Genomic DNA, 15,483 nt, shown 5'->3' with positions numbered 1-15,483 from the left:
TACTTGTACTCCCCTGTCTTTATGATGATCCATAATGATTTAACCTTTCATAATTATGTCTCCTAATCTATATTTTTTCGTTGTAATTGATATGTCGATTTTTTTCGTTTGCTAGCACAGTATTGTATGCATAAATTGTTTTTAGAATATAAACTTGCATTACGTTGAGAGTAGAGACCTTCAAAACCGTTAATGCTGTTCTTGCATGGGTACCCAGAGTTTTGGTATTCATGGCGGCACCAAAAAGTCTACTTCAATAAGGATTACCGGTAATAAATAATTGTAATGTTTTAATTTTAATTACTAAAATATTGCATATTAAATATTATTTAGTTATTTTGAATACTAATCTTCTATGTAAGTAAATGTGAAATCAAATTCGCCAGGTCAGATAGTCTTAAAATATTATACAAATTACGTGTCACGTTGTTTGTCCGCGATGGACTCCTAAACTACTAATCCAACTTGAAATATAGGCTATATTTTATTTTGATATATGTAATTATTATATTTAAGAAAAGAAAATAAGGTGGTACGAAGTTCGCCGGGTCAGCTAGTTTAATTTTAATAATTTATTTTATCTGTTCTGTTTATGAAACTCCAGAACGTTACATTCACTTTTACAGTCTTTGTGAATGCTATCAAGGTCATGTCATAAATATTACCAGTGTAAATGAAATTGATATAGAAAACAGTGTTGAAATCATTCTTTCTTTTTCACACTAAGGTGCTAGCATATCTTTTGTTAACTTTTATCTTTGTACGTGAAGTTCAATTTAATTTGTAGTCCCAATAGTCAGCTTCCATTGGAAGCTAATGGCCGCCGAACTCTAATCACGAAACAGCTGATGTGCATCATTTGAGGTTTTTACTCAAATTTAGTGATTTTTTTCGAGTAAACTAAATAATACCTAATAGATGATACGTTACTTGAGTCACTATATTGTGTGGAATTCAGGGTTCGTGCTTATACAATTTATTAAAAATGCCTTTAGAATTGAACGTTTTGTAGATTGTTGGTCTTTTCAGATGTCACTGACCATACAACAAATTATTTTGGATGCTAAAAGACTTGCTGGCCGTCTTAAAGATCGCGAGAACGAAGCAGATACTTTACTAACCGAAACTCAAACGGCTTACAGACAAATTTATACAATTAAACAGGTGAGACTTCATATAACATACAATTTATAACATGAATCCAAAATATTTGCTCAAAACTGTTGGCAGGTTCTTGTTGAAAGTTGGTGTTTTATTTATTTTAAAATATCTTTTGTAAGGTAAACAAATTTATGTATTGTTTCTATTGATATGTTTACATCTTTTCTTCTAAAGTCTTAAAAATCCATATTACAACTAATTTTTACCTTTAACTTTTACATTTAATGTTTTCAGTACAAAGAAGAAGTGGATACACTTAATGAGTCCTCTCGGGAGAGACCGAGAGGAGAACTTGTAGCAAGCATGGAGAGAGAATCTCGTTTGATGAGGGATGTACAGCGGGAAAACGGAGAGCTTAGAGCTGCATTAGAAGACCATAGAAAAGCTTTGGAGCTCATTATGTCCAAATATCGACAACATACTGAAAAAAGAATATGGGAATCACGAATAGATTTCACCGCAGCAGTTAATGAGAAACAGCAGGAAGTATGTGGACATCTATCTATACAAATAAATAAAATTGGAGTGTCTATTTGTAATATTAAAATAACCGCTTTTTACTAAATTCATATATTTGTATACACAGAACATATACCAAAATAACATTTTTTATAATTTTCGTCTGTCTGTCTGTTTGTTCCGGCTAATCTCTGAAACGGCACGACCGATTTTGTCGGGACTCGCTGGCTGATGTACTAAGGAGTAATTTTATTTTAGATTTTTTAATTTATAACTCTGCTAAATGAACAATAACTATTTTGATAAATGCCACTCGGACGAAGTCACGGTCACAGGTAGTGTTTATAAAATTCTGAATATAGTATTCCAGGAAAGATTTGTAAAAGCCATTTATTTGTTTTTTTATTTGGTATATTTAGTTTGTAAATATTTTTAGTTGATCCGTCAGCAGGCAGAAAGAATAAATGAGATGACGAGCATCATGTATAAAGCAGTGAACATGGATGAAAATGGTGATTCAAGGAAAGAAGAAGAACTTTACCAAAGGCTGATAACAGAAAATAAGGTATATTAAAAAACAGTACTATTTTATACTGTTTCTATTTTATAAAGTATTATCTATACTAATATTATAAAGAGGTAAAGTTTCTAACTCTATTTTTCATACAGCTAAGTTATAAGAGGGTGGGGGGGAGGATCAAGGGGGGTTAATAACTTATATGGCAAAACAAGGTTTGCAGGGTCAGCTAGTAAATTATAAATTACATTTAATAGTGGAAGTTTATTTGTTCTATTGTTACTAAGATGTTTCAATGGACAGAGAATGTACATTATAAGCTTTTCATACTCAATTCCCTATGACAATATGATAGATGTCGAATCTGTGTAGTGGCACCACTTTGGTTCCTACACACAGTTTCGAGTCTCGCTTGGGGTGCATATTTGTATTTGTACCAATATTTCTCTCCAGTCAGTCAGTGTGTCCTTGTGGGTCTTCTCGCCTTTCCTCAGAGACCATGTTAAGTTGTTGTTCCCGGCTGTTATCATAGACGCCTGATAGTGATTTTTACTTATAGTAGGAAATATATTCACTAACCCACAATGGAGCAGCATGGTGGATTTAAGCTCCGATCCTTCTCCTATATGGAGAAAGAGGTGTAAGGAAAAAGCACAGCAGTGGAATGTTTCAGGCTGAAACAAAAAAAAAAAAACAATCTGTATAGTGGATCTGGAAATAATCAGAAAAGTCCAGACAATGACTAACATGTATGCTTTAGCCTCTAATATCCCACTGCTGGCCACAGGCCCAACATCTATATGGCCTATACAAATACTTGAGTCACTAGTGCAAGCTCTCTACTAATTGTTGTGACCACTGCGCCTACATGATTTTGAAGTATGACAATAATGTGGGATGATATCTCTGTGTTTTTGAATGTACACATTTTGAAAGAATTGATTTGTTATAATATAAATACAATGTCATAAATACAAATATCTTTCAAATTGCTTCACTGCAGGTTAATTAAGCTTCAGCCCATTTTCATAGCAGAAGAGGTCTGTCATACTAAAATATTTATAGGCTGATACAGCATAATTCTGACAGCCGTCCTTGTGTAGTGGTGCAAGTAGTCGCCTAAACACAAGTAGTTGTAATGTCAAGCCCCACTTGGCACAGATATATCCCTAATGCTTGAAACGAAAAGGATTTTACAGGTCGTTTTAATCATTATTTTCGGTATGTAATAGTCTTTCATGATCCATCAACATTAAAAATTAGATATCCTTAGTGTTTTAAGTCATAAAGTTATTTGAGGTTGTGTTTTATAACTGAGACCAACTCTAGCGTGATCTTATGCAGTCTAATATTTTTTGATATTAATCTGAATAATTTAGAATTTACCATGTTAAGCCTGGATTTTGCGGTTAGGAATAAAGGAGATCACCTTATTTAAGGATACGTATTTATTCGTGAATACCAATTTTTTTGAGTCGTTAATTTTGAAACTGTGGCGTACGATCCCTTCGTGTAATTTTTTTTTTTTTGATTTTATAAACCAGGTTCTAGTCGAGTTCATTAGTTGCTGCAAAGTCATCATGTGAAGTGTCAGTCAAAGTACGTGATGGAGGCATCTCTATCAAGTACTTGGACTATCCCCTCATTCTTATCATTCGATATCTTTGATCTCATCATTAAAACATAAATTGATCTTTTAAACTGTTATAAATTATTACTTTATTGCATAGACATAGTAAAACACATACATACATAAAAAAAAACAGTAGTACAAAAAAAAATACTTAAAAGTAGAGAGCATGGAAAGGCGATCTTATTGCTTTAAGCAATCTCTTCCAGACAATCCCAGGTGTAAGGAGTTTATTAATAATAAAGTTTACTTATTATATCCGTACCCGGCGTGAAGAACTTGATAAGTCCAAAATAGCATTTTTAAGGGATCTTAAATTTTGAAATTTTCTACAAAATCTATTTTCATCTTGAACTCATCTTTATAGCTTGATTTATGGATAATTTTATGAGATCTTTCGAATTATTTTACGTATTCTCGTAAAATCTGCTTATTTTATAAGGTACTAGCCGACCCGGCGAACTTCGTATCGCCTAACACAAACTTTATCGTATGGTTTTAAAGTTCAAATTGACTTTTAAGTATTATCACAAATCTTTTGTATGGGAGTGTAGAAAAGTGTTGTTTTTAGACTTTTCCAGGAAATTTAATTTTTTTTTTAGAATTGTTCTCTCCGTAAGAACCATCCTCGTACTTCAAGGAATATTTTAAAAAAAGAATTAGCGAAATCGGTCCAACCGTTCTCGAGTTTTGCGCTTAGCAACACATTCAGCGACTCATTTTTATATTATAGATTAGACTTATCAACATATGTTCCAGAGACTTATCAACTTATTCCCCATACATTAGTGCTCCAAGCTGTGAAAACACTGTTTAATTTAATTCATAAAAATCGGTTTTTAGTGTATTTGAAATGTCTAAATTGATTTAAGAGTAATTTTAGATAGTTTTTCAAATACGGCTATGCATTTCTTTCTTATTATCTTACTATTCATAATAATTAACTTGTCAACATGTTCATCGATGATTTATCAACTTATTCACCATAGAATTGGGTATCAATAAACACATTTATCGTTTGTAACCAAAAATTTTTCAATAAAAATGTTCGTATTGAAATTTCGATTAGATTATAATTCTATTTGCTCGCAAACTAAAAAAAATCGACTTCAATTACATCGACAAGTAATACAACGTAGGTAGACGAAAAAATAGTCAAGTAAAAACGCGTTATTAAACATTACTCAAAAAGTTGTAATCAGATCTCGATGAACTTTAAATTTGACTACATGATAAACATCAGATTTCGATTAAATTAAAAATCATCAAAATCGCTACACCCAGTAAAAAGTTATGCGGTATAATACAACGTAGGTTGATGAAAAAATAGTCAAGTGAAAACGCATTATTAAATATAACTCGAAAAGTAATCGTTAGATCTCAAATAAATTTAAATGAGGCCAAATGACACGCACCACCTTTCGATTAAAAATGTTTTGCCGAAATCGGTCCATCCATTCAAAAGTTCTGAAGTAACATACATTAAGATAAAAAATACAATAGAATTGAGAACCTTCCCCTCTTTTGGAAATCTATTAAAAAGGAGAGATTTTAAAGGAGTTTCACCATCAAGGTTGTGTTTGAATAGTATTGTTCCCATACTGTTCTTATTATATTGCAACAATTTAATAGGTTGCCAGAGACCTTATGGTACTCTTCTCGAAGTTGTTGAGGATTATATTTACCTAGGCTATACTAGCCAACTAGGCCGCAACAACTTTGAGAAGGAGGCCAGTAGGAGGATTCGGTTGGACTGGGCGGCGTTTGGCAGGCTTCGTCGAGTCTCTTTTCGAAGATTCCGCAATGCTTGAAGACAAAAGTCTTCAAGCAATGTGTTTTGCCTGTGTTAACATACGGAGCCGAGACGTGGACACTGACGTAGGGACTGGTCCACAAGTTTAAAGTCGCTCAACGTGCAATGGAACGGGCTATGCTTGGGGTTTCTCTCAAAGGTAGGATTAGAAATGAGACTATTCGCGATATAGCCCACAGAGTTAGCAAGTTGAAGTGGCAGTGGGCTGGTCATCTGTGTCGCAGGACCGATGGCCGTTGGAGCAGACGGTCCTGGAATGGAGACCGCGTTTTGGCAAACGCAGTGTGGGACGTCCTCCGGCCCGTTGGACCGACGATCTTCGTAAGATTGCTGGTGTGGGCTGGATGAGGATTGCGGAAAACCGGGGTGCCTGGCGCGAACTTGGGGAGGTCTATATCCAGCAGTGGACTGCAATAGGTTGAACTGACTGACTGACTGACTGACAGAGACCTTCTCCCTGCTCATTTTGTTTTTTCAGAGAAAAGGCCCTTTTCTAGTTTTTAACTTAGTAAAATTAAAAAAAAGCTTTTAGCGTCATAGCCGCAACCTTAAATAGTTTCTGAACTATACATGTTCGTACCAACTGAATCTAGTCATTTAAGTGGTCTATTTTCAGCTTTCCTATTCTTTACCTTTTCTGTAATTGCGTGGTCAGAATCTTATTCCATATGAGTGTGTCCACTTAAGGCGCCTCCCTGACCAAAACGCCGCGCTAGCCGTTTTTTGTGCACTTTTTTGGAGCTATCTACTTGTTAATGGAAAGAAGAATCAAACTAATAAAAACACAGTTAAATTCTGCATAATTTTAATTATACAATGGTAGATTTTTTTTTTTTTTTTTGAAGGAATAGATGTTAAATAATCTCCTTACAACGATACCACAAAAATGAGAAATAGTGATTGATAATATGCATCTCCTCGTAAAGTAAACATTATTTTATTTTGCAACCGACACCAATGGATTGACAATTTAATACTGAACAATACGTAAGAATTTTTTTTTTCAAAAGACCCAAATTTGAATTTTTATAGATTTTTTTCTAAAATCTGGGCGTATTCACTACTGTAACTCAAGCACAGGGTATCGGAATTCAGTCTGCCGCAAGGTTTGGAGGGAGAAGCTTGTGTTGTTTGTCACCGTGTCGGCTAGCGCACGCTCAATACACAATATCAATTAACAATAATAAATTTATTAGCATCTTGTTAGCATTTATTGTTGAAGTTTATTTTGATTAGTTTTTATCTATGACACCCTGATGATTATCTATGATAATAAAATTTACTTTGTTTTAAATAAAAAAAAAAGTTGTTTGTTAAAAATAAAATATTTTTCTACTTACACTGTCTGAATAATAAAGATAGATTGCTTTTTAACCGACTTCCAAAAAAGGAGGAGATTCTCAATTCGATTGTATTTTGTTTTAACCGACTTCCAAAAAAGGAGGAGGTTCTCAATTCGACTGTATTTTTTATGTATGTGGACATCAGAACTTTTAACTGGGTGGACCGATTTCGACAAAAAAAAATTTAGTCGAAAAGTGGTGTGTGTCATTTGGTCCCATTTAAATTTATTTGAGATCTAACAACTACTTTTCGAGTTAGATCTAATAATGCGTTTTTACTTGACGCTTTTTTCGTCGACCTACGTTATATTATAACGCATAACTTTCTACTGGATGTACTGATTTTGATTATTCTTTTTTTGTTGGAAAGGAGATATCCCTAGTTTTGTACCATGATAAGGAAACCAGGATTTGATGATGGGATCCCAGATAAATCGAGGGAAACTCTCGAAAATCCGCATAACTTTTTACTGGGTGTACCGATTTTGATAATTTTTTATTTAATCGAAAGCTGATGTTTATCATGACATTTAATATCATCATATTTAAATTTTATCGAGATCTAATAACTACTTTTTGAGTAATCTTTGATAACGAGTTACTTGACTATTTTTTCGTCGATCTACTTTGTATTACTTGTTGATGTAATTGAATTTTCGTTTGCGAGCAAATACAATTATTAGCAATAACATCGCCTGGTTGAACAATTTATTACTATAATTGCTTATTATGTAAATTTTGTTCTTTATTTACATGTGCAATAAAGTATATTATTATTATTATTATTATAGATAACTCGCCTTCAATCCAAAAAGTCAACACCAAACGAGTATCATGAATACTTATACTTCACTACATAGTATAAAACAAAGTCGCTTTCCGCAGTCTGTATGCTAAGATCTTTAAACCTACGCAACGGTAATATAATAATGTACTAATATATAATATATACATTATAATGTAATACAATATATTTTTTATATATTAGTATCTTTTCATCTACATATATTTTATATTTAGTATCAGCATTGCACCCGTGCGACGCCGGGGCGAGTCGCTAGTATTAGAATAAAAGTTGTAAGTATTCATTATGAACGTAAGTGTAGTGACCGAATTCATTACCAAAATTATTTATGCACCAATTAAATAAAATTAATTTACTTTTTATTGTACACAGCAAATATATTATATATTATATTAATATTAATATAAAATATATTTGTAGTACATATACATATATATATATATATATATATATATATATATATATTTATTAACGTAGGTGTTGTCACTGAATTCATTACCAAAACTAATTTACTCACCAATTAACATTTCTTTCTGTCTTTAAAAAAAAATTTTTTAATGAATGCCATGTCTACGGACTCCATGATCTATATTTTTTACGCGTATTCGTAAGTTGTTTACCAAATAGCGCTAGTAGTGTTTTACGAAGTATTGTAGAGGTGGGGTGCGGCAAAGAGGGAACGAATGCTCAAGGTTATTTGGTCGGGGTAGCGCCTTAACAGAAATTTATGTTACTTTAGTTAAGTAAATACATGAACATCATAGCGACATTGATGTTCTTATTCTGCCCACCACACGTGTCTGAATAATTTTTTTTTTTAACATCTGATGGTAAACTCTTACAGAACAGACTTTACTGACGACTTATAAAATTGTTTACGCTATGCACGAATAGATATCCGTTGGCAATAACTTAATATCTAATTATGTCATATGATTTTATGTATTCACCAAGCTGAAAAAACGTTCGTTTTGGCTGTAGTTGAATATAGGTAGATAAACCGATATATTCATTTGTTAACGTAGTGGTGTGGTAGTCGTCGCTTTAATATCTAGTTTTGTCAATTTACGTACGCTAGGTCGGTTTATAAGTATAAGTTGATATAAGGATATACTTATTACGATATTATATATTTTTTTGAGACTCATCGCGTAGATATCTCGTTTTGTTAAATAAAATACGCAAAATATGGACATATTCATATACTGTTACAGACAATATCTTTAAAAGTAACATAGATATCGAATTTTCAATTTTTTCTCTACAAAGTCAATGCCGTAGGAAGCCATTGCGACGATTAAAAAAAATCGCGTAAGTCGAGATATCAAGTTCTTTACGCCAGGTACGGTTATTATGTTTTAAAGTTTGTGTCAGTTTTTATACTTTGTGGAGTAGACGCAATTTTCGTTACTTGTTTATTTCTTATCTAGCTGTGCCTCATGCTTTCATTCACGTTAATTTGTGAATAAAAAAGGCACTAAAATTTCATAAAGCCTATATATATATATAAGTATATTGTATATGTTTCTGTTTAAAATGTGAATACTTAACGTACTGCAAAATGGTTTGTTAAAAGGAGTGAATAAATAAATAATAATAATAATAATAATTATTATTATTATTATCTATAATATATATAAAAGCGAAAGGTCACTCACTCATCACGAAATCTCCGAAACTATAACACCTACAAACTTGAAATTTGGCAGGTAGGCTCCTTATAGGACGTAGGCATCCGCTAAGAACGGATTTTACGAAACTCGACCCCTAAGGGGGTAAAACGGGGGTTGCAAGTTTGCATGAAAGTCCTATGTTTTTGAAGTAAGAGACTTGAAATTTAAAATGTATGCTCTATAGATGATGAGAAGATGTCCAAATGATGTATCTTTAGAAAGCAACTCCCTTTTGGGGTTAAAACGGGGGATGGTGGGTTGACTCCCTCATCAAGAAATCTCCGAAACTATAACAGCTACAAACTTGAAATTTAGCAGGTAGGTTCCTTATAGGGCGTAAACATCCGCTAAGAGCTGATTTTACGAAACTCGACCCCTAAGGGGGTAAAACGGGGGTTGCAAGTTTGTATGAAAGTCCTATGTTTTTGAAGTAAGAGACTTGAAATTTAAAATTTATACTCTATAGATGGTGAAAAGGTGTCCAAATAATCTATCTTTAGAAAGCAACTCAGTTTTGGGGTTAAAACGCGGGATGGTAGATTGACTCACTCATCACGAAATCATCGGAATTATAACAGCTACAAACTTGAAATTTAGCAGGTAGGTTTCTTATAGAGCGTAGATATCCGCTAAGAACTGATTATACGAAACTCGACCCCTAAGGGGATAAAACGGGGGTTGGAAGTTTGTATGAAAGTCCTATGTTTTTGAAGTAAGAGACTTGAAATTTAAAATGTATGCTCTATAGATGGTAGAAAGATGACAAAATAGTGTATCTTTAGAAATCAATTCTCTTTTGGAGTTAAAACGGGGGATGGTAGGTTGACTCACTCATCACGAAACCTCCGAAACTATAACAGTTACAAACTTGAAATTTGGCAGGTGGGTTCCTTATAAGGCGTAAACATCCGCTAAGAACTGATTTTATGAAAATCGACCCCTAAGGGGATAAAACGGGGGTCGGAAGTTTGTATGAAAGTCTTATGTTTTTGAAGTAAAAGACTTCAAATTTAAAATGTATGCTCTATAGATGGTAAGGAGGTGCCAAATAATACATCGTAATCTATATATACTAAAGAGAAAGTTCACTAACTCACTCATCACGAGAACTCAAAAACCCCTGGATGGTCTATCCATCCAGGTTGGACAAAGATAAAATTTGGCGGGGAGGTAGATTATAGTTAGCAGACGTTTGTTAAAAACGGATTTTACGATATTTCACCCCTAAGGGGGTTCTATTGGGGTTGATAGTTTGTATGAAACATATACAGCCTGAAAATAAAACTAAAAATGTGGTGTATAGAGGTTTTATAAAAATAACTATTAAATTATACTAAATTGTGCCTTTTAAGTTACTCAGTTTGATAACTATTTCAAGTGACTGAAATAAAAAAATAATTTGCGTTTAACATCTTAATAGTAATGCATATCTTCATAACCACGCGGACGTAGTCGCGGGCAACAGTTAGTGTATTATAAAACAAAGTCCCCAAAAGTGTATGTAATCGATTCGCTCAAAATCTACGGAACGGATTTTCATGCGGTTTCACCATTAGAGAGAGGGCTCCACCATTAGCAAGAGGAAGGTTTACGGAACGGCTAAGCCGATTTTGATGAGAGTTTCACTAGAAGTTTGCCGGGAAAACTTTGTGACACACTAATTTCAACGCGGGCAAAGCCGCGGGCACAGCTAGTTATTATATATATGTATGTAGCCTTCCTCGGTAAATGGATTATCCAAGACAAAAATAATTCTTCAATTCGACCCACTAGTTCGTAAGATTAGTGCGTTGAAACAAACAAACAATCCATTTTAAATGGTATCCTCTATCCAATTTAAATGGGACCACAAGACAAGCATTATAAAACATTAAACAAATATATATATATATATATATAAAATAATAATAATAAATATATAAATAATACATATATACCACACCAGACTCGGGCGAGAATCGAACCCGCAATCCGCAGGGCCACTACCTACAAACTGCGCCAAACGGACTAGTCTATAATCTTAACCTTATGTAAACCTTACTTTACACAGACCTATTTAAAACACAAGAAGTTCCATGTATTTTGAAATAATATACATCTAAATAGTTAACACTTTAAGACTTCATTTTGCGGATAATTTTATTAGACATAAGTTAATAAAGATAATAATTAATTACAGGGCCTTCGGGAAATGTTGAACTTGTCAAGGCGGTATGGATCAGATAAGACATATGGTCCTCCGATGGAGGATAAGGATGTCCAGACGGACGGGCCTCCACTATCAGGGGCGTGACGGCCAGTAGTGGATCTCTGCCCTCTCTGAGCCTCGACTATCCTTCTTACTCACACATACAACTCATCTCACCTCACATGGGAACTGTTTACACACAAACTGTACATGTGTTAATTTGTATCTGGTGTGCGGGTCAGGGTGTATGATCTGATGATGGTCACCGTTCCAGTATACAAGATATACATACATTAAAGTTACATGCAAATTTTGGATTTTAGGTCTTTTGACAGCCTGTATCTTTCATATTTCTTGTATAAAAATGTAACAAAATTACAATGAATAATATATACATTATCATATTAATACTGTTTCGCTATTGGTTGTTTGATGTTGACTATTATAAAAAATATCTTTAGTAATTTACTAGTATCTATCGCCATGTAGGGTTACTTATACTTCAAATATATGAAATATTTTTTTTTTTTATGTTAACAGTAAGGAAAAAAGTTTTTGCAAAAACTGAATGGTTCGCAAGTAATATGAAATTCATTACATCCTGTACACATTGTCTCTAACACAAATATTTTGTTCTGAAATATATGACATGGTTGATGAAAAAAAATATTTATTTTGATAGATAACAGTTACCCTTAGCATTGGAAATATATACAACAGGAAACGTACAATTATTGAAACATTTTTATGCATTTTTTTGTTAAATTTACTAGTGTTATGTACTTTTTATGACATATGATTTTAACATTAACTCATATATAAAGTGTGTTGTGTTAAACAATTTATTATGATTAAATGAAAAATGAATTGTCACCGTAGTCAGTATTTTTTTTGTAGCTGTGAAAAAGAATTAAATTTTTTTCTGTCTGCAATAATCAATGTAGCTTACAATTTCAACTACATTATCATTCTCCTTATCGTCATTCCTATTCCACGTGACATTGGCGAAATCGACAATGCCCCCTGGCACAACTGAAAGCCATTAAACCCAAGAATTAATAAATTAATTAGAATTCCAAATGAAATTATAATTATCGTAGCCGATTTTTTTGTAAAATAAAATTTTTTCCTTTCTGACTTTACAAATATTCCCGACCAAAATTGTATATTTATATAGGTAATCATAGTTTTTCCATATATTTGTCGATACTCGAATAATGTTTTGTTTTAGACCGTCAGCGGAAAGGTGGCTTGAACGTATTGAAATGCTATCATTAATTGTTCTGGTTAGATACATAATTCATTGTAACTAATTATTATAAAAGTTAGGCTACTTTATCGCTGAAGGCCAAATTTCATCGTACGAATTTTCTATAATTAGTAGATTTAGTAATGATTTTGATTGTATCTTGTAACGTCATCTCATTCATTAATTCTTTAGTGATTGTTTCGTATTTATAAATGATATTCTAAGTAATTATATTTTTTGAAACATAGTCCGAAAATTGGACTACATGACTACATGTTAAAATGAAGTTCGCGAAACTTTTTTAACCTTTTGACCGCCACGCCTCAAAACCATTCCCGTGCCCTGTACGCCAAGGCCTAAAATAAACAAAAATACCTACGAAAAAAATAGTGCTGCCAAGAGTCGTTATCGAGTACCACACAGTGACTTGTTTTTGCTGGTTTTTATGCAATAAATGACTACTTATATAATCTAGGAAGGTTTATTTTTTAATATTTTTCTTGTGTTATCTTGCACTCGTTATATATACTTACAACAACATAAATAAAAAACAAACATTACAAAAATAATCGTAATAAAGCACAACACTCTTTTCTATCGCCATGACGTCATTGTCACGACTGGACGACTACGGCGCAGCTGACCTACGGTTATGAAACTCTCTTTAGAGACGTGCTGTGTCGCACGCAAGGAAGCCGCAGGCTATATATCGATTTCGAATCGAATCGATATATACATGAAAAGTAATTTAGAAAAAAATTAACCGAATTCAAATTTGTAATTTTTTAACCGACTTCAAAAAAGGATGAGGTTACTCAATTCGACCGATTCGATATATATTTTTTATTTTTTTATTTATGTTCGGGGATAACTTTGTCGTTTATGAAACGATTTTGATAATTCTTTTTTTGTTGGAAAGGAGATAACCCCGGTGTAGTACCATGCTAAGAAAACCAGGATTTGATAATGAGATCTCGAAAATCTGCATAACTTTTACTGGGTGCACCGATTTTGATGATTTTTAATTTAATCGAAAGCCGATGTTTATCATGTGGTCACATATAAATTTCATTGAGATCTGATATCTACTTTTTGAGTAATCTTTGATAACGCGTAGTTACTTGGCTATTTTTTCGTTGATCTACGTTGTATTACTCGTCGATGTAATTGAAGTTAGTTTTTTTCGTTTGCCTGCAAACACAATAAAAAAATAAAAAATATCAAAATCGGTACACCCAGTAAAAAGTTATTACGGATTTTCAAGAGTCCCTCGATTTCGCTGGGATCCCATCATCAGATCCTGGTTTCCTGGTTGGTACCAAACTAGGGATATCTTCTTTCCAACAAAAAAAGAATTATCAAAATCGGTACATCCAGTAGAAAGTTATGCGGTATAATACAACGTAGGTCGACGAAAAAGCGTCAAGTAAAAACGCATTATTAGATATAACTCGAAAAGTAGTTTTTCAGTAGATCTCAAATAAATTTAAATGGGACCAAATGACACACACCACCTTTCGATTAAAAAAAAATTGTCGAAATCGGTCCACACGATCAAAAGTTCTGATGTAAAATACATAAAAAAAATACAGTCGAATTGAGAACCTCCTCCTTTTTTGGAAGTCGGTTAAAAATGGAATATTTTTCTATTCACAGTTCCATCGTTGTCACGCCGCCATATTTCACTACGTCCTAGTTTGACCCAGGACGCGCTGTAATTGGTCGAAGCGTTACCACACGAATTAGTTTAGAATTCAAATTTTTATCGACACTGTTCCATAGTGCTCCGTGTTCCATTGTTCCTCAACTCAGTAGTTGATCCGATGAAGCAAATTAATATAATTGGTGCGGCCGATGCCAGCCTTAGTTTGAAAGAAATATTTACATGTGTTAAATATTTTTTTGCTTAGTCAGCAAATAGTACTAAAACAGTACTGAGTAAGTAGCAATATTTCAAATCAAATATTTCACGACACACGACACGACATGGGTCTCAGAAAAAAAGCTTTTATGAGGGTTAGAGATGATATTGTTGCTGCCAGATGATTTTGATAATGAGAAAGAAAATCATAATTTCGCTCTTAGCCTCAGATAAAAAAAATGAAAAAAATATTTTTTTTAATTGGTAATGGTATATTATTCAAATCATCGACGCCTTCCAAAATGCGACGATGTTCTAAGGTATCGCTCGTCTTGCACTTCACTAGTTTTCTCGCTATTCGTTTATGACGTCATCAGCGTGTCGTCTATACTTGACAACGGCGTGTAGAGAACGGATTAATGACTACGCGCTAGAGATGCGCCAGATTTGAGATATCAGATTTATTATGGCGATTTTATTGATTTTAGTTGATTTGATTTTTTATTCATTTGCTATTTATGTGTTAGCTGATGATAGTTTTATGTTTTTTACCTTTTGTTTTATTCAAATATCAAATTATTTATAGAAAATATAACACGTTTGAGTTGAATTTTGAATAGCTAATTGCAAAAATGACTTGTAATAATGATTTTTTTAAAGTGCAATAAAGAATATATAAATCATCTATACCATTTTGACTAGCCCGTTGGCGCAGTTTGTAGTGACTACAGGTCAGCAGGCTTTCTGCTCCGGAGGTTGTGGGTTTGATTCCCACCCCGAGTCT

At 33.2% G+C, this 15,483-nt stretch overlaps 1 protein-coding gene across 1 annotated transcript; it reads left to right on the top strand.

Moving 5' to 3' along the window:
• Positions 1–798: 798 nt before the first annotated feature.
• On the top strand, positions 799–12,467 carry LOC123670522 (FGFR1 oncogene partner 2 homolog). Its single transcript, XM_045604010.1, has 5 exons — positions 799–959; positions 1,030–1,164; positions 1,396–1,647; positions 2,057–2,185; positions 11,581–12,467. Exons 2-5 carry the CDS (start codon positions 1,030–1,032, stop codon positions 11,692–11,694), a joined length of 630 nt encoding a protein of 209 aa, XP_045459966.1. The 5' UTR covers positions 799–959; the 3' UTR covers positions 11,695–12,467.
• Positions 12,468–15,483: the final 3,016 nt, after the last annotated feature.

Source organism: Melitaea cinxia, chromosome 4 (genome assembly GCF_905220565.1).
Source record: "Melitaea cinxia chromosome 4, ilMelCinx1.1, whole genome shotgun sequence".
Classification (NCBI taxonomy): domain Eukaryota; kingdom Metazoa; phylum Arthropoda; class Insecta; order Lepidoptera; family Nymphalidae; genus Melitaea; species Melitaea cinxia.
The sequence above is the reverse complement of the archived record's forward strand: the minus strand, read 5'-3'. Positions and strand labels throughout refer to the sequence as shown.

Coding starts and splice junctions, on each gene's coding strand:
- LOC123670522 (XM_045604010.1), top strand. CDS start 1,030: ATGTCACTGACCATACAACAAATTATTTTGGATGCTAAAAGACTTGCT. Junction 1,165..1,395: donor AAATTTATACAATTAAACAG/GTGAGACTTCAT, acceptor TAATGTTTTCAG/TACAAAGAAGAAGTGGATAC. Junction 2,186..11,580: donor GGCTGATAACAGAAAATAAG/GTATATTAAAAA, acceptor AATTAATTACAG/GGCCTTCGGGAAATGTTGAA.